This window comes from Gallus gallus, chromosome 14, assembly GCF_016699485.2.
Source record: "Gallus gallus isolate bGalGal1 chromosome 14, bGalGal1.mat.broiler.GRCg7b, whole genome shotgun sequence".
NCBI lineage: Eukaryota > Metazoa > Chordata > Aves > Galliformes > Phasianidae > Gallus > Gallus gallus.
The window spans coordinates 13300789-13320586 of record NC_052545.1 but is presented as its reverse complement, the minus strand read 5'-3'; the positions used below and the strand labels follow the sequence as shown (position 1 = coordinate 13320586).

Below are 19798 nucleotides of genomic sequence, written 5' to 3'. Positions count from 1 at the left end.
AAGGCAGGAAGCCATTAGGTCATCGCTATTTTGCTGGATTGCCTCCATTGCCTTGGGGGGGGGGGGGTTGGCTCCCCATCACCAGAAGCAATGCCTGCTGGCTGTGGCCACACAAAAGCCTCCCTGAAACCAAGGCTGTGCCTGCTGGGGACTCACTGCCATAGTAACAAAGCCCACCTTTCCAGGCAGAAGTAACCTCTGTACCACAGGGTATATGGGATCTTGCTGAAAGTAATCTTCCCAGGCCCCGGATCATGGGTGTAATCGAGGTTTCCTGTGATTCCTTTATGGAAAGGTGAAGCTGCACTGGGATCTGAGCTCAGCCTCCCACTGCCAACCCCCTGGAGACAGCGTGGGGCTGTCCCACCAGGTTACCAGCTCACAGTGGGCTCAGAGCATGGGGAACATGACAAAATAAGCAAAAATAAAGCTTGGACATAGAGAGAAACCTGACAATCTCATCTAGAAGCAACTCTGATTTGAACACCTGAGAGCAATCTTAATGCCTGCACAATGCCCGGCACTGCCATGTGCAGTACAGCTATTAGGAACTCGCCTTTTTGCTGTGCTGTGTCTCCATGGGACAACTCTTTGTTCATTCCCATCGGAAGGGAATGCTGCCTGCAAGGATCTTTGCACCTGGGCAAAGGTGCTGCTGCAAACAAACCCACGGGACGAGTACTGTCTCCTATTGCCAGTAGGAGACAGCACTCTTCCAAACCTCTCAGTAAAGACTTTTGCTACCATGGACAAACCAACATGGGCATAACAACTACCTATTGGGTACACCACCTTCCCTCTCTCCTACTGGGGTGAGCGTCGTATTCACAACATCAGATCCCACTGCAGTAATATAAATGCTGCTGGAAATGAATCTCGTTGTCCACAGCACCGAGGAGCCACAGCTGTGCTTGTGGCCAACACAGACCCAACGAGGAGCAGGACTATTACCTGAGACAGTGAGCTCTGGTGGGCAGATATCTGGTGACAAAGAAGGCACAGGAAAATGGTTTTCGTGTCTACTCTAGAAAAAGAAGACAGAGAAGGCATAGAAAATCGCTGAGCTTAACCTGGGGGTGTAAACACAGAGCAAAAGAGCTCAGGAGAGAGCAACCCAGCTGTCCCTGAGCCATCCCAAAGCATCTGCGCACAGAAAATGCCAGTCCATCGTTGCTCTAACTGCAGATGAGAGCTGAGGATGGGTTTGGCTTCCTGAGCTTTCTCCATAGGGGTTCTCCTTAAGCCTCTGCACTCAGAACACCATTGAGGTCCTCATTCATGGTCACCCCAAATATAACTCAGAATGAGCGTGGCAGGAAGCAGAGATGTGTGCCCATCCTTCCCAGTGTATCAGCTCGTGGGCTGAAGCCTGAGGATGAAGGGAAAGGAGCCACAGCCCAGCTGAGCTGAGACCTCATTAGGAGTTCTATCTTCTAGCAACAGAGTGAGGGAAGGAGAAATTTAATTCCAGCCAGCAGTTTGTTTTCACATACACAGAATTACACAAGCCAGATGATAAAGGATCTCTCCGTACTACTCAGCTGTGTATATATAGGCTAAGGCTGACTTTCACAAGCACGTCTGCAGCCTGGCACAGCCAAAGGCAATGTGTGCTTGGCATTCCTGCAAGTCTGTGTCTCCACAGGGTCCGGAAAGGATAACCTTTTGGGAATGATGCTCATACAAAAGGAAACACCATCCAGCCTTTTCTTATGGCATTTGAGGTGGAAAAGGGCGGGCGATACGCCAGGCATTGCAACAATCCAGGAAAGGAATGCTAACTGCACACAGCCCAACCACAGGCCTAAATTATCGTGGGGGTTGCATGGTTAAATCCTGTATCACTGTGCACAGCTCCAGCCCTCGCCTCTGCAAACACAGCGTAGAGCAAGGAAGCGCGAGCCTGTCTTATCATTAGGCTGGCAAGGAGCAGACATGGGCTGCTTAGGAATGCTACAGGTTCATCCTCATCAGAGGTCTTTAAGAACAAAGAGTTGTTCCTGCCTTAGGTAGGAAATGAGATCAAACCGACTCTCGTAATCCCTTCCAGCCCTATGGCGGCTGGGGAATGAGATGCAGGTTGCTATCCAGGCAGTGCTGCTTTTTAAACCCGAGAGTCCTGAAACAGGTCTGGATGGAGGCTCTGGAGACAGAGCTCCTGTCATTTGCCCCAAACCCAAGACAGAAGACACGATACTTCAGCTTTAAAACACCCGACTGCAAAACAGAGCCGTATACACCAACGCTACAGACTGTTCACAGTCCAGAAAGAGTACTGTTAGGTCCCTAAAAAAGGGGCTTTTTGGTCAAAAGAAGACCACAGGACTGTGGCCTCAGACCTGACTTTTCAGCCTACCTCTGGGGACCTCACGTGGACCTTCAGTCTGCAGGAGCTCAGCCCATTTCCCACAGCCTTGGGTGGTGGTGGCGATGGGATGTTGTTATGTGCTGACAGCCCAGGATGTAACCGTCCCCTTCCAGGAATAAAGGCCACTTCTGTGTTTCCCTCATGTCTGAAACGAACAACAAGTAGAGAGTGTTTCAAGAATGAATAAAACACGGCTGACATTTGTAAAACTTTCATGCCTGTGGTTCTTTCTCCAGGGCAATCTCTCTAAGCCAATGGAACCCACACCACTGTAGGAGGATCTCCACCAGCCGGGTTGCTTGTCTGGGCATAGGTTCTATAGTGGGCCCCTGTTGGGCAGTGATAGGGGATATTCACAAGGATAGAGCATTGGGAAGGGCTGTGTTACAATTCGGGGTGGTCCAGGCTGTCATCATATCTTTGTATCACAGCCACCTTAAAGTGTCACTCAAACAAAAAGGGCCTCCTGCTTCCTGAAGCCGAACCTTGGCAGGACATGAAGGGTTTCTCCCCAGGACTGTTATACTGTGATGATGACAGGAGATGTTCTACGTGCCTACCTGAATTTGGCTTTTGCAATAATTTTTCTGGCCTCTTCCAGTGTGCTGCCCACCAAAGAGTCTCTGTTGATAGCAATGAGTTGGTCACCGGGTCGGAGCCGACCATCCTAAACAAAGAGAAAGAGTACAGGGAAAGAATGTCCCTCTGCCCAACACCTTCTCCTGCAATCCCTAATCCTCCATTAGTCCGTGCAATGCATTATTCATCCCTCTGCTTCTGAACAGCTAGAGCTTCTAGAAGTCGCCATTCAAAGGCACTGACGGTTTCTACATCGACTTACCTTGTAGCAGTCACCATCTGGTGTAAGTTCTTGGATGTAAACCATGGGACCATCAGGCCTGTTGGCTCCACCGCTGACCGTCAGCCCTAAGCCAGAGGACTTTGCTATAGAAATGCTCTGGATTCCTGATTCAATGGAGTAGCTGCAAGGGAGAGAGGTTAGCAGGTGACTCAAGGTGACCTGGTTTATTTCCCCATGTCTCTGGACAAACTCTGCCTGCTTCTCTTTATGCGTAGGGTCCTCCCAAGTTCTTCTGGTCTTTTCTGCCTCTGTATCTCTTTATCACAGAATCATAGCATGGCCTGGGTTGAAAAGGACCACAGCGATCACTGAGTTTCAATCCCCCTGCCATGGGCAGGGTCACCAACCACTAGACCAGGCTGCCCAGAGCCACATCCAGCCTGGCCTTGAATGCATCCAGGGATGGGGCATCCATCCACCCCAGGTGGGAGGAAGGAGGTGAGGACTCCAGTTTCTCAGCAGACATCATTTATCGTTAGGAAGATAATTGCCTTGCCTAATCCTGAATGTGAGGAATACCTGTTTTCATTTAAAGAAACATGCTTTTAAAGACAGAAGAAACTAAAGGTTTAGCCGGTATAGATTTGATACCCTTGTGCCCAAAGCACACAAAGAATTAATGAGGTTATCATTCGAAATCCAACCTAAATCACCAGACAGATGGGCTAACTACTGAGCATCCATAGCAGGAACCAAAGTGAAGCTCACAGCTGACTTGATATCTCAGCCAAGTTTGGCCTCAAAACCTTGCAAGATGCCCTGAGAATCAAGCTCTCAAACAAGTAAGTGTGCTTGGGAACCCCAGGGGAAAGAGCAACGTGCTGCTGTGCTCTGGGCTGACAGCAAGCTATGCCTCAATGTGCCATGCACCTTAACCTTGTGAAAAACCACTGTCCTAAGGCATGCAGAACCCCCAGCGGGGGTTAACTGGGGAGGGAAGATGCCTGCTTTATCCAAACCAGCTGCCAAGGAGATGAGCTGGCCTCTCCTCTGAAAGGGTCTCTCACTCTATGCAAGCAGCTTAAACCTCTGGTGCCAAATATTTGTGCTCTGCAAATCCCTAATAAAGGGCTGATATTTAGCAAGAGGATTTACTGGTTCTGCAGCGAGGCCTGATTCTCTGCAGCAGCAACTCGACTTGTTTACAGTGCCAAAGGAAGAGGAGCTGCGGGCCCTGGGGACGAGCGGTCCCAATTCCGGCACTGCTGACTCGCTTTGCGTTGTGCGCCTCTCAAAGGGCAACCCCACGCACCCTGGAGAGGAGACTCAGCTGAAAACAAGCTCTGCCTGCCCAAACCTCTGACCCTGCGAAATATGAAAGGGCCGGATGGCCACATGAAAACACACACTCCAGGAAACACTCCCGAGGCCAAAGGACGAGGTGTCTGCAGGCAGCCGCGGCTCACGGCAGTGCTCGTGCTCTCGTTGCGCCGTGTATGTGTGTGCCAGGGGCAGGGCAATGGGAAATGTGCTCTTCAGGCACCTTCTGATGGCAGTGGTGGCCTCACAGAGGTGCTCATTGGGGTCTGGGGAGGCTATGGGCACCGTCCTCATGGTTGGTGGGAAGCCACAACTTCTCCCCACGTTTCAGAGAGGAGGAAGATGAGTGGTTGCGTGGTTAACCAGAACCTAAATGCGTTGACCATTTTGTTGGGGAAGCTTTTCAGCTCTTGGGGTACAGGCTTGCCAGGAAGAGGCAAACTGCTGCCCTGACAAGGATATCAGAGGGACACCCTAGAACGGGTACTATAACAGTAAGCCATCATGATGATGCAATAGTACAGAAGACATAAGGATGAACGAGCCATCCTTTGAACACTATAGTCATGTTCCGTTTCTCTCTCTAAAACAATATTAGGCATACAGAGGCATCTTTCTGACCAGCAAGTGGTCTGGAGCTTCTCACTTTTTACTGTGCACACATCTCCTTAAAGAGAATACATTTGAGAGGGGCATCCCCCCCCGCCCTTACAAAGAACAGTGCTGAAGCCAAGCACTGGAATGCCCCAACCGGTTACTACTGAAACCATTGCATCCAAGCCTTTGAAAGCCTGGCACTTCAAGGCTAATGGTTGGCCTCAATGACCTTAGAAGTCTTTTCCATCTGAAACGATTCTATTCTATGATTGTCTGAAAAGCATCACGGGCACCTTGCCCTGCTGACTTGTGAGAGCAGATCACAGTGGTGAGTGGGTCACTGCACCATGGCACCCCAGGGCCTGGCTGTACGTACTGTGCGTGGGGGGCGTGCGCCGGGTTGCCGATGAAGGGGCTGTGGGAGCTGGCCGGGCTCAGCAGCAGTGGGCTCTGGGAGCGCGAGGAGGAGCCTGAGGATGTGCTTTCCAGGTATCGACCTGAACAGCAAGGTCACAGTCAGTTCAAGGAACAAAAAAATCACCAGTACCACCCTCCTGCTTTGCTCTACCGCCAGCAGCTGGTACTAGCTTCCAAGCTCCTGGGGGAAACCACATAGGAAAGACATATTGCTTGTGGAGTGCAAGCATTCAGCATCCTCAGCACAAGTCCAGCGAAGGGCTGTCACCCCACTGTCTGCCACAGAGTACGGGCTGCCAGCCTCCTCGTGGGATGCTAACCCAGAGAGGCATCTTCTACCCCCATGCATATGTGATTTGGCACCTAGCTTAGTTTAACCTTAGCCCTCATTAAGCATTTTCCCTTTGCAAACGATGGGTATTGCTGGGATTACCAGCATTTCAGTTGAGTTCAGGTATCAGGAAAACTTTTATGGCCCCAGCGCAATTCTCCCTGAATTTACAACGCAGGGGCTAGCTTGCTGCTTCGTTCTGCATAGGCAGAACCAGCTGTGCCCTGGGACATCACTTCCTTCAAGCCTTCACCCAAACCAAATCGGACCCAAACACATTCAAAATAACACTGAGACAAAGAAAACTCTCTTGGCAGAGGGATGAAAGGCAGCCATGGAGCTGCTGGCACCGGTACTCACTGCCACCATGCAGGACTGGTGAGCTCCGTGCGGAGCCAGTGTTGCTCTGGGAGCCAAACTTCTCCAGCAGCTCTGAGAACTCTCTCCTGGAAAGCAAAACATGGCATGGGTCAGCAGCTGCTGCTCAGAACCATTTCCCACCCCGCCGTGTGACAGCAGTGCCCTCACACAATGACTTATCACCAAGCCCACAGGGCTGGCTCCCTCCAGCAGTGAAGGGCAGGCAGAGATTTCTCACACCTAAACCCTGCAATCTCAAGAGGCTGCCTTTGTTAATGCTTTGCTGCCAGCCTGAGTTTGACAGCACCCAAAGGTCCTTGCTGAGCCACGACTGCTCACGTATGAGAGGTGTTGCTTCGCGACCTTCCTTTCAGCAAGCAGAACATGCGGAGATCTTAAGCCATTAAGACCCACCATTAGCCACGTTTACCAGCTCTTGCATCATTTCTGTAATCCTTCTTTGAGCTGCTGTGAGCCTCTCGCATCCGTTTGGATGAGGAGGCACAGAAAGGGGATGCTGGGGTCAAGCACCAGCCTCACGCACCCATCCGTGCTGCGTCTGCTCTGAGCATCCTGTGCCATCCTGTCCCTTCATAACCCAACGCTTCCCAGCCAAGCCAACCTTCACTCAGCAAGAGAAGTCCCAGGGCTGACTCATTTCTTCCAGGTCTCATTACAGTCAGGGGAGAGACCCTGAAATTGGTGCTTCTGTGGCAACGGCAGCGTTAGGTGCCTGCTTTGAAGGCAGGAGGGAATCCCCACGGGAAGGCGGCCGGCTGACAGCACAGCCACATGAAAAGCCAAGTGATGAGCAGACAGCTCTCACACCTGACAGCCGGTCCTGCCCAGCTCACAACCTGCAGGAAAGCCACTGCAGCAGCAGTTTCCTCACCGAGCAGCCTGCTCTTGCACACCGACAGACGTTGTGTCATCGGCATGCTCTGCTGGGGTAGATGTCGTGTGCTATTGGCCAGGTTAGAGTCAACAGTATAAAACGAGGAGTGAATCACCGGTTCCTTGGGATCCTGCTGGAAGTGCTCTCAGTAATTTAAGTCTTCCCATTAACAACCAGCTCTTTAACTAACTTCAAAGCACAATGCCTGCCTTATCTCATATTGCCATCGAATGTATGCCTTATTCATTCCTTTTAATGCTAATTTTAAACCCAAGTATCACAGAACGCTTAGTGGAACGTCTCAGTGAATCCAAATATTTTGCATTGGCACTGCTGTCACTATCAACCAAACCTCTGACCTTAAAAGAAGACAACGGGTTTGTTCCAAAACCTTGCCTCCCCTAAAACCATTTCAAGTGAGAGTTTCATAGAGATAAACCACCGAGCACTGAATAAGCTGAAGGACAGCTTAGATAGATACTATAGGCACTCACTGGGGTTTGGGGAGACAATGGGTACCATTCTGATGGCAAACCACAGCTTCTCCCCATGTCTCAGAGAAGAGGAAGATGAGTGGTTGCGTGGTTAACCAGAACCCAAATGTGTTGACCACTCTGTTGGGGCAGCTTTTCAGCTCTTGGGGTACAGGCTTGCCCTGAAGAGGCAACCTGCTGCCCTGACAATGATATCCAAGGGACACCCTGGAATGGGTACATTAACAGTAAGTCATTCCAAAACCTCACTTCCATGAAGCTACTGCAGCTGGTAGTTTCTAGTATTAAACACTGAAACGTGTCCAAGCACTGAATGAGTTGAAGGATAGCTTGGCTAGATCTTATAGCAATAGGATGTCCATTTCCCATCCTGAGCTTTCCTTGGGATAAGCCACGAATGGATCTTACCTTAGCAGAAACTTCCCAATTTTCCAATAAAAACCCTGTGCTTTCATAGAGAATTTGGATCCCCATTCACTGGTAGCTCATGTGGTGATGGATGGAGTCATCCCCCTGTGACCTACCATAATGGCAGGGCTAACTTGTTAGAAGCTAACGTGCTATTTCCAGTGATTACCCAGCCATCAGCAGCTGGCTTTTTGTTTTGGGCTGGGTGTTTCTGTGGTCATCCATTGTTACATTTTCCCCAGATAATAATTCAGCAGAGCATGGGACAGGTTATGAACTTAAAACAATGGCTACAAAATTCTTAGTCAATGCAAATGCAACAGGTCCAGCAGCTCCTGTGTTCTTTAGCCCTGCTGAACAGTGCAAGCCCAATCAACAGCCCGTGCTGTCAAGCCCTTTGTTATGAGCAAGGGCAAGCAAGGCTGGGACATTCTTTCATGTTATTTGGGTTTTGTTCATCTACAAAGTGAGGTGTCCAGCCCAGCCGCTTGCTGGAGGGACAGGTGACAACCTGCACCACACGCTGCCCTCCTGGTTCCTGCTTTGTTGCAAGCAGCAAATCCGTGAAGGCATAAAGATATGATTAACTTGAAGGTCATCTCAGCAGAAAGCAATGCACCATCTTTTACTCAGTGTTGTATTGGAAGAGGAGAGTGTGGAGAAGAGAAGGCTCCATGGAGACCCAAGAGCAGCCCTTCACTGTCTAAAAGGGGCTGTAAGAAGGACAGACTCTTCAGCAGGATCTGCTGGGAGAGGGAAAGAGAAAATGGATTCAAACTAAAGGAGGGGAGATTTAGGTTGGATATAAGAAAGAAGTTATTCACAGTAAGGGCAGGGAGGTACTGGCACACGTTGCCCTATCCCTGCAGACCTACAAGGTCAAGCTGGAGGGGCTCTGAGCACTGATGGAGCTGTGGGTGCCCCTGTTCATGCAGGGGGGGTGGGACCAGGTGGTCTTTAAGGGCTCCTTCCAACTCAAATAATTCTAGGATGTGGGATTTGCAAACAGGTGGATGAAGCCCAGTCACTGAACCAATGCACTGGAGGAAGGCTAGAAAAAACAGCCTCACTTCATCCTTTCAGATGCTAAGAGACCTCAGAAGTCATCTGAAGTATTTAAAAGTCTATATCTTTTTCATGGAGCTGGGGCAGTGCAGGGCCTGGAGCTGCCCCACAGCTTGGGGTTGGATGATGGGGATGCAGCAGCAGCCAGCTGCGGTGGACTTTGCAGCAGATTAAGCAGCAGGGGTCAATCTTCCGGCAGAATACTGTTGTTTTATCTCATAATACCTTTTTGTCCTGCCCTTTTGTTCTTGGGAGAACAAAGGGTGAGTCCAACATCAAAGGTAATGTGAGAGCACCGCGTCTGGAAGCCTGAGCCCTGCATCAAGGCTGGGGAGAGAGGAGCCTGGGACACTGCACTCATTAATAGCGTCTCAATAAATAAAGCCTTCAGGGCAGCGGAACCCTGAACCCAAAGCACTGCAACCGTGATGCAAGCAGCCAGCAATGCTGCTTTCTCACACTCATCACACAGCAGCTGTGGCACTTCCAGCTCTGGGGTGGGTGATGCTCCATATCCATGGAGCCACACACGTGCCTGGAAAGCAGTGGTGGGCACACATGCACCGTGGCTTTGGGGTGAAAGAATTTGTGCTCCTCCTTTAAGAGCAGCTAAAGAGCCTGGGATGTCAGGCTTGCAAGAGTGAAGGCTTTCGGGCTGGATGTGCTCTGAGCACCTGATGGAGCTGTGGGTGTCCCTGTCCATCTCATGCAGTGGGACCAGATGGCCTCTAAAGGTCCCTTCAACTCAAGCCATGCTATGAGAGCAGCCACAGGAGCCAGCCCTCACCCACAGCTGGAGCTTGCAGGGTGAGGGGATCACCTTGCATTTGCTCTATGCATGTTGCAATCACTGCTTATGGAAAGGCACGATTAACACATCAGCCCGTTTCTGACAAGATGACCGCATGCATCGTGCTCAGATGCTGTGATCAAACACCAGCTGTGCTGTGCTAGGAGGTGCAGCACAGGAAGGCTTTCTCACAGCAATAAACCTGCAAGACCGGGATGGTATCAGCACAGCCCACGGAAACAAGGAGCTATTGTAACTTTGGGGCTGAGGATGAATAAACAATGGTTACGTGTATGCAATAAAATTATCCTCATTAGCCAAAGAGGAGCACAGATGAAATGAGATCCAACCATCCTCCAGAGTGTCCAACTCTAAATCTGAATGCTCTGCTCTGAGCCCTAACATTACTGCAGCTCTCTGCAGCACGCCTGATGTGCCAGGCCGAAAGCACGCACCTTATACATGCCAGGACTGAGATCCATCAACAGCGCAGGTAATTGGGGCTTATAATTAACTTCAGGGACAAATAATAGCGTTTATAAATCAAATTCACCCAAGGGCAACCACAGCAAAATGCTACTCGGCTGAGTCATGGGGGAAAATTGGCAGGCAGGGCGAATCTTCTTCCAAACCCAGAGCCATCGCCTTTCCTCCCCCGCCGTGCCTCGTATGCTGCAGGTTTGCAAAGAGAAGCTGCAGGGTGGTGCTCAGCCCATGTCCCAGAAAGCTGACATGGCATTGTAAAGATGAAGGCAGATGGAAGGAAGAAGAAGAAAAAAAAAAAAGGAGTAGGCAGGAAGGAGAAAAATCCTTCCCTCCTTGTTCCACAGCCCTTCATCCTGGAGATGCATGGTCTGTGAGATGATTATGTAAGCGAAATCTCTGCAAATCTTCACCCAAAAAAAACCAAACCACCCATAAATAAACTGCTTACTTCCCCCCCCATCCCTCTGGGTAACCTTTTGCAGATTTAACGGATGAGCAGACGGAGGCTGAGCACAGGGCTGGAGGTCTGCCTGCCCCCAGCCAGCCTCTGCACTGCCTCACACGAGCTGCAGCTGCAGCCAGAGCCACACATGGGGATGCTTTAAGAACCATCTGCTGCAGTTTACAATATTATGAGGTGAGGTGGAGGGGCCTGAGCAGCCCGGAGCAGCCAGAAATCAATAAAGAGTTGAACATCCCTGCTTATATCAACCTGATGGCATCACCCAGAGCTTCTGCAGCACCTACCGAGAGGCTCAGGCTGTGTGTCATAATTTGGGATGCAATTTCCATTTATAGAGCACAATAAAAAAAAAGTAGTCTGTCATTAATACCAAATACTTCTTCCACCAGAATATAATGCTTCTCAGCCCTGTCATTACAGCACTCTCACTGCTGAGCTAAGGGACCAATGCTCCGCAGCCGTTGATGGATAAGAAATGAAGCCACAGTCCCTGACACTAAAGGGACATGGGTGCATTGAGCAAGCAACGTGGCAACCTGCAGCACAAAGCCCATGGCAGCGCCTGGCCTTCCCCCACTCATGTCTGTGGTTTTCCTGGTGCACCTCAATGTCCCAGGTGTGCCAAAAGGAGAGGATGCTTCAGCACATTGCATCGGATCTCCCTGCAGATGTGAGCATCTCATCCCATACCTGGCTTCCCACAGTCCTGCCCTTGTGACACCATCATTATCATCCAGCCAAGACCAAACTGAACTCTTTCCTTCTCCTTTCAGCGTCTCAGATTAGCTCTAAAGAAAGCAGAACCTCAAAGGGAGAGGTTCCAGGGAGAACAAAACTCATCCTCCCTTGGGAGGGAGGAATCCACTGGGGAAGGCAGTGTGAAGGAAGACTCAATGCAACTAACTGAAAAGGAAAGGCAAGTTCCTACTGTCCTTGCACATCTCCACCCAGAGCTCTGTGCAGGATGCCATCAGCTGTAGGAAACTCAACACCACACAGCGGTGCTGGAGGAGCCTTCCCATGCCCACACTGCCCTCAGCCAAAGACCCTTGGCCACCTCTATCTTTACCATTGGCTTGGAGCCCACTCCTGCCAATGCTCTCCAGGTGCCAACAAATGCCACCTCCACCCTTCCTGGTGCAAGATGCCACCCCTCACCTGGCATCGTCATCGCGGGCTATCAGAAGGCGCATGTGGCTGGTGGCTGATGCTGTCCTCAGGATGTCCACAGCCCTGTGGGACAAGAACCACAATGTGTCACTGCCAGGTAAGAGCAGAGCTGCTTGGTGCCCACCCAGCCGTATGTCAAAGCTCACATCAAACTGGTCTATTTTCCACACACATGCTTCTCATTTGATGATTCCCAAGTTGGTCCTTGGGAACAGTGCTGGGTGCAGAATCCCTTTGTTTGCAACAGAGCAATGCCCTGCAAGTGCCCTCCACGCAACCTGCAGCCTAAACCACTTCACAGAATCACACAAAACCAAGAAGAATGCAAGATTTCTGTCTGGATACGGTACCTCTCGCTGGTAACCCCAATTAGAGAATCTCCATTGACCTCCAGGATCTGGTCTCCTGGCTGCAGGCGCCCTAGAAGAGAAAACTCACGGGTAAAAACTGCAGAAAATACAGCTTGAAGGGACTTGGAGAGGTTGGGCTATTCCTGCCTTTGCTCAGAGACAGAATGAAATATGCATGGGTCGCTCTGAGATGCTCATCCAACCTGTTTTTCAAGACATCTCTAGATGAAGTTTCTACCACGGCCCTGAACAACTCTGCCAACATCAGAGGCCTCCCATGCTGCAGGGATGCACGAAGACAAAGGCAAAAAATGACATAAAACTTGTGCTTATAATTCAATTTAAGGTCAAGGGAAAAGCCCACAAGTGGCACCTCCACCTGTCCTTCATTTTTCTGCTTTGGATGGAAAAATGATGTTGTAACATTGGGGGGTGGGGGGGGGAAGAAATCATCTTGGATTAAGTTCTAAAAAGGTGAACTCTGCAGACCCTTTGCCTAATACCAATTAATCTGAAGAAGTCATCCCATGGCTGTATGCAATCTCACGCAATCCCTGCAGGCAGAGAAGCGGAGTGAGCTTCAAGTGGTGGGGACGCAGCTTGGCTTAAAGACACAAAGCAATCCTATAAAAGCTGCAGAGCCCAAAGGCGAGGCTGCCCTCCTTCATTGCAGTGATTATCATCCCTAAACCCAACAGTGCTGCTGGAGAATCCAGGAGGAAACACCCAAGATGCCCAACAAAGCAGCGTATAGAATACATCATCCTCTGGCTTTTCCAACCACCCCCTTCCATATTTCACTCACCATCAGCGTAAGCAACACCCCCTGGCAGGATCCTCTTGACATAAACTCCATATTCTTCTCCAGTGAGCTCCTTGATGCCACCAATCACCTTAATTCCTGGGGGATGAGAAGCACCATGGCACAAAGGCATGAGCTGGCTTGCTCCTGGATCTACCACTTAGTGCAGATATGGCTTGCAAGAAGTCCTGTATACCTCCTGTGCTACACCAGCAGCAGGATGAGCTCAATAACATAGGACAGAGGCCAAGAGAATCTGGGAGCACATCGTCCACTTTGAGGTGCACTCAAGCAAGGAGCGACTGCCTTCCAACAACTGAAAGCTCAGTGTTTGCAGTTAAAGTGGTCAGTGCTGGGAAAGGGTGGGATTCTGCCCTTGTGTATGCCTCTGACGGGACCCATTGGGTGTTGCCATGGTAAAGCACAGGGATGGTCTTTGGGGCTGTGCAGCCCCCCATCAACCACGGGTGCCTTCACCATGGGCTGGCACTGCACGGCCACGTCCCCGCCAGCACACGTAAGCTGGCTGGAAGTGGCACAAGAGACTTATTTACCCACTCTCATTAAATCCCACTTGGAGAATACAGGCTGCAGACAGAAGGATTAGAAAGCCTGGCTTTAATTAACAAATCTGCCCTGGGACCCGCCGGTCGGGCTTTTTGCTGCTGTGGCCAGGAGGGCAGGCTGAGGACAGTGGCACAGCAGCAGGGACATGCCCTAGTGCTGACCCCAGCTCAGCACCTCTGGGGACAACAGCACGGTGTCTACCCACTGCTCTGCACCCACTATATCCTAAACCTTAAGGGCCCAGCAATTTTCAGCTATCCCTGGGGAAAGATCTCATGTCTGGAGTTCCCTCATGTTAAAATTGTGATAAAACACAGATTATCATAATTTGTCATTTTGGCCACATACAAACCCACTCACTGCTCCTTCTCCCAGGCAATGATACAGGTGGCGAGGCACTGGCACAGAGATGGAGCCCCATCCCTGCAGACAGCCAAGCTCAGGCTGGATGTGCACTGAGCACTGATGGAGCTGTGGGTGTCCCTGTTCATTGCAGAGGGGTGGGACCAGGTGGCCTTTAAGGGTCCCTTCCAAATCAAATGATTCAGTGATCCCACAAATCCCAGCCCTGCTGGAGTGGTGTTAAGCAAAGTGCATCCTGTAGCAGCTGGCTGTATCATGCCCACTGGTGGAAATGCTGACCTATAGGTGTGACAATGGATGGCAAAGAGCCTTGGGGAGCAGGGTCACACCTGGTGTGACCAGTATGGGGGATGCTGTGCCAGGAGCACAAGGACACTGGAAGTCCAAGCAGAGGACAAGGAGGGATGGCAGCTCAAACTGCCAATGAGACAAGTGAGGATGGCAGCAAGCATCAGGGAAATGAGGTGCAGATGCACACCTCAGAGGTGGTGCAACTGGGAGAGCATCCAGCAGCACCATGATGCCCATTCACAACCGGCTCCCAGGTATCAACTGGATAATGACTCATTTCTCTTTTGTGTCTGGAAATCAATTGTAATAATGGCTTAATATAGCCGAAATATCTACAAATCCTCCTTTATCCCCAACAATGTCAGGGGAAAATCCGACCTTGTTATTAAAATCAGTGATTACTCACAGCATTGCTCCTAGCCACGCTCAAACTTTGACAAGGGGGGCAAAAAAAAAAAACCCAAAACCCTTTTCCCTCCCTCAACAAGAGAGCGTTGCACCAAGGAGTCAACACCCAGGTCTGGGGTTGGCACTGAGCAATGGGATATCGTGAGGCTGGCAGTGACAAATACAACCTGTCCCATATGGGGGTCCCAGCCCGGAGCAGGAGTGATGCTCAGCTCAACCACCCGTTGACGCTCAGGGCTTTGTTTGGGATTTCTGCAGCTTGGCTAGCATTCCTGAAAGCCCTCGTGTTTTATAAACACCCATTTCAATTGAGTTTCTATCTGAGACCCAGTTTAGGTAAATAACGGCTCTTTAATTATCACAGCATCAAAGTCCCGGTATAATGCTTATTAAGTCATACTCAAGGCCAGATAATCTAGCCTATTTTAGATCTCTGTCTTTAATCTTCCTATTCTGGCAAAGGTCCTGGAGCTGATTCTGGTGACCCCACTCATTTCTCTCCTGTAGAAAAAAGACTCATGGGGAAATTCCAGGCAGGAATGCAGTCTACACCAACCAAAACAAAGTTTTCTCCAGATTCCTAGCAATCCTATATGTTTCTCTGAGACCCTGGAGCTTCCCAGCCGCATCTAATCCTGCTCCCACTAATGCCAGTGTTGCAGTTCTCAACTTCTCAGCCCTATAATCTCACCAGCACCACGGGTCAGGGGTGTGCTGGCTAATCCGGTTGTTTGGCCCAACAGCCTTCATCCCTGGACATCCCAACAGCATGGGGTCTGCTCCAAGCACAGGAACCCAAACCCTCCTCTTCCACCACCTCACCACTGAAATTCACTTTCTGGGGGGACCCCAGCCCCAGCAGCACCGTGCTGCAGCCCTGGCCATCAGCACAGGGTGAGGCTGCAAGCTTTGTGCTTAAGCTAGCAATGTTCAATTACATTTCCCGTAATCCCCCTGTTGATCTTGCAGCCCCAGCCAGCTCTTTCTGTCTGAAGGAAGGGACAGATTGCAGGTGAATTGCTCCCTTCCCTGTCCTAAGAAGATGAAGGTCAAGATAATGGGATCTCAGCATTTCTAAGAAATACTCCTTAAGCATCACTTCCCTTTGATGACAATTCTTTAATTCCAATCCTTGGTCCTGGAGCTGCCAGGTAACCCCTTTGAACTGCCCAGGTTCACATGTGGGTTTCCACACCAAGCAGTGAAGCCTCAGACTCAGGCCAAATGCTGACCTTGGCCAGCACCAAGCAGGCTGCTGCTGCCTATCAGAAACCAGGCTGCAAAAACACCTGGATCCACAGGAAAGCAGCATGGAGAAAGGTGGTGGTGGCGGCATTGGAAGACCCACACGGTTACACCTACCAGCAGCACAGCACAAGACTGCTTTTCCTGGGTCTCCTCCCTTAATGAGCTAAGCTAACCCAACAGCTAAAATCCCATCAACTCAACCAAGTCTACCAAACCCATCAACCAAGTCTACCTCCTGATATAAAAGTAGCCAGCAAGCAAAGAAAGTCCTGAGTTCCCGTGGGCCTCATGAGCAGAAGGCCAAGAGAGAAGAGCCAGGAAAGCCTCATTAGCCAGAAGCTGGAAACAAGCTTCTAATTAACAGGTGGTCTCAGACAACCTGAGGAGGTTGACTCTTGGGATGGGTCCCCAGCTGGTCACCTGGAGACCTCAGAGGCTCTGCAGGATGATTGCTGCTGGGAGCACAGGGGTGGAAGGAGATGCTATACTGGATCCTTTGCAGCTGACTTCTATGAGCCTAAGGCAATTTCTCACGTTTGGATGGGCATGGCCATCTCCTTTCCCTTTTCCCTCTGCTTTGATGTTCGGTGCCCTACAAAGGATGGCTGACTCATTGTGTTCACACTCATACCTCTGGGCTGGAGTTTCCAATGGGATCCAGGCTGCTCTCAGATAGCCCCATCTCCAGGACTTCCTGGGGTCAGGGCACTGGCATGGGCATGGAAAGCGCTGGGAATTTGTTTGTTTTAATGTAGAGAAATCAGCAAGATATGCAGAATGTTGCTATAAATCCTCCCCACTCCATCCTATTCAGACCCTACCTCAGGGTTCCCATGCAGCCATCAGAGCTGCAACTGCTCATATGTCACCAGAGAATTAATCAGGATTTTGACCTTATTTTAATGCCTCAGCTGTGAAAGTTGCTGTCAGATGCTCAGCACATACAGGCACAAGAACCAATATCAGATTTCATAGAGTCATAGATGGTTTAGATTGCACAGGACCTTGAAGATCATTGAGCTTCAACTTCCCTGCATGGGCACATTTGCCATCCACTAGATCAGGCTGCCCAGGGCCCCACCCAACCTTTCAGATAGGAGACAGATCATAACACTAATGTTGTGACATTAAGGATGTTGGGGCTTCCCCAGATCCAGGTCTTGTGGGGCTCAAGACTCACCCAGTCCATTGGCACAGTCGTAGAACTCAAAGCAATGCACAGTTCGATCCATCCCATATGGTCCCATGAGTGTCCTGTGGGAGAGAGAGGAGAGGCATCTTTCTTTCATGGGCTGCCATAAGTTGCCACCCATGTCTCCAACAAACCCAGAGCAGCCCTGCCACCACAGCAGGCTGTCCCCATGGGATGACCAAGGGGCACCAGCTGAGAGTCACATTGATATATTAAGCCTACGCTGGCAAAATGCAGCCCCCCTGTCACCCCCAGGGGTTTATGCAGCTAAATGAGAGAATATGTGCAGTGTTGGACATCATCCTCCCCACCCAGCAAAGCTGATGGACCTGTCTGCGATTCATTACCCCAGATTAACAGGGCCGGACAGCTGTCCAGCTCTGGGAAATGAGATCAGGGCCAGACCAGTGTTCCGAGAATATATCCGTTTCACAAATAGACACAGTCCATAATGAGGAAAACCAGGAGAAACCTACTGCTGGGGTTTTGTAACACACACACACAGAGCAGAACATGGGGAGGCAGGGGCTGTTTTCCCACACCTCCACCCCTCCTGCAGGGATCTGCTTTGCCAGGTTGAAGGTGGGAGTTTCTCAACAAGCCAAAGCAGGGAAGAGAGCAACTGGAATCTTCACTTTCCCAGTGCCAAGTCACGTCCTACCCTCCCTACCCTCCTTTTTATTACTTGTGAAATTTGGTTTAATGAAGCCCAGCTTTAGAACACCGCTCCTGCTCCGCAGGGTTGTGCCATGGGAATGGTGGACTTCAGTGTGAGCAGCCCACAGCCAGGTGTTGCGTTATCAGCTGTGGGAGTGCTCTCCCAGAACACTCCTACTTCCAGAACCTCAATTGCAAGGCAAAAAACAAACTTCTGAATCAAGATTAGGTCCTGCATTCTTGCTGGATGCAGCTAAGGAGGGACAAGGGGACACAACACATAGCTCCGAACCCAGCAAGAGGGGAAGGAGCCTCAGGGACTTCTCCTATCAGCCCTCCAAAACACCTCCCAAAGACCACCTCCCCCCTTGATGTTCTTGCAATGCTCCATGCGTCCTAGAGACCAAACAGCTGGCCCCATTGCGCACTGCCAGAAGATGGCATCTGGAGGGTGCCCGGGATGCCATCCCAGCCCCAACCCCAGCTGAGGATCACCATCCCTGTCTTCCAGAGTATACTGATTAAATATTTGAGACAACACCACCAGCAACAAAAAATAAATGGCTCAAACCAAGCTGAAACGCATCGCAACAGCAGAGGTGTCAGTAGAGCAGACGCCTACTGATGCCATCAGATGTCACCCCCAACTCAAGGAGCCCAAGACCCATCTCAGGGGATCCCCAGAACCCCCCACATCCCTTCCCCGACCACCCATGGTGTCACCTGCTGATGATGATGGCTCCCTTGTAGAGCACGGAGACAGCGGGCATCTTGCTGGTGGCGGCAACCCAGCCCGGCCGCTCTGATTTGGCAGGAATCCGTTAAAGCGAGGCAAAATGGGGAGGGCAGGGGTCACGTGGTGCCCCCGTATGCATGTTAATTCCACCCAACATTAACACAGATCAGCTAAAAACATCTCCAACTTTAGATTAAAGCTTACGCAAGCCAAACAGAGCCAACACTGCCCATCGCGAGTGCCTTCCTGAGCAGGCAGGCACAGAGCTGCTCCAGCCCCCCCATCCAATTAAAAGAGTGGGATAATTGTTTGGGCACATCCTATTGTTCACCTTCAGGCACACCCCCTACAGGGATGAAGGGCAGTGATCAGTGCAGGACAAGCATCCTCAGCATCCCTAAAGACTTTAAGCCCGTAGCAAAGCTTTGGAAGCAGTAACAGATTGTAGCACTCAAGGGTTTAGTTTTGGAGGGCTTTTTTTGTTTGTTTGATTTTCTTTTCCAGCCCACAGCATTTCCTACTTAATGTGAAGTGAGTTCAGCTGTCCCACTGTCCATCAGGAGGTCAGAAGGGTATTCTGCCTCCTAACAGCCTCTTCTGCCTCCATCCTGCTGTGCATCCCCAGCCATGCAATAGGGTGTCCCTAGATGGTGGGACATGGAAACACATCCTCCTGGGACAACAGGCACCAGGACTAGTGGCACAGTGCATGTCCTGCACCCTGGGATAGTCAAGCTCCATTAATGGGGTCTTCCTTCCACTGTAAGCCCTTTGTCAAATATTCACTTGGACCCGATGCTGATGGATGCTACTCCCATGGATGAGCAGCAAATGGGAGAGTTCCCCCATTGTCCACGGGCCACCTTAGTGGGCAACGTGGAGCTACTTGTAGAGCAATGGAAGACAGAGAAGACCTCCTTCTGTTTTTAATGTGGGATGTTTTCAGGTGGCTTTTGTCCAGGGGAGTGCAGATGAAATACTAAAAGCCCACAGCAAGCCTTTGGGTAGGCAAAGCCCTCCTGATACACAACTCATTTATTTCTGACCTTTCAGAGAAAGAATGCCTACCCTACCAGATACCAAATGTAGATGCACCTAGTGATACACCAGTGCAAGGCACTCAGCACCTAACTTACACAGGGTCATGCAATGAAAAGTGCATCAAGACAGCAGAACAGCAAGGTCCCAGGCTTCAGCAAGTGAGGATCCACTCAGATG

The 19798-nt window shown here is 50.5% G+C and overlaps 1 protein-coding gene across 2 annotated transcripts in view; it reads right to left on the bottom strand.

Annotated features, from left to right (window-relative positions):
- LOC100857632 (multiple PDZ domain protein-like) overlaps window positions 1-18637 on the bottom strand; it is a 30494-nt gene extending 11857 nt beyond the window's left edge. Inside the window, exons 1-11 of one of the 2 annotated variants that reach the window (XM_046900748.1) lie at window positions 18568-18637; window positions 17176-17249; window positions 13122-13217; window positions 12317-12386; window positions 11955-12029; window positions 6196-6281; window positions 5464-5584; window positions 3210-3351; window positions 2929-3035; window positions 2357-2513; window positions 952-1024 (exon numbers count right to left, since the gene is read on the bottom strand). In XM_046900748.1, the coding sequence (XP_046756704.1) occupies window positions 952-1024; window positions 2357-2513; window positions 2929-3035; window positions 3210-3351; window positions 5464-5584; window positions 6196-6281; window positions 11955-12029; window positions 12317-12386; window positions 13122-13217; window positions 17176-17249; window positions 18568-18614 (1048 nt within the window). In that variant the 5' untranslated portion in view covers window positions 18615-18637. Of the gene's footprint in view, window positions 1-951; window positions 1025-2356; window positions 2514-2928; window positions 3036-3209; window positions 3352-5463; window positions 5585-6195; window positions 6282-11954; window positions 12030-12316; window positions 12387-13121; window positions 13218-17175; window positions 17362-18567 lie in introns of those variants that run through there. The other variant, XM_003642153.6, reaches the window with a different exon arrangement.
- Between the last annotated feature and the right edge of the window lie 1161 nt (window positions 18638-19798).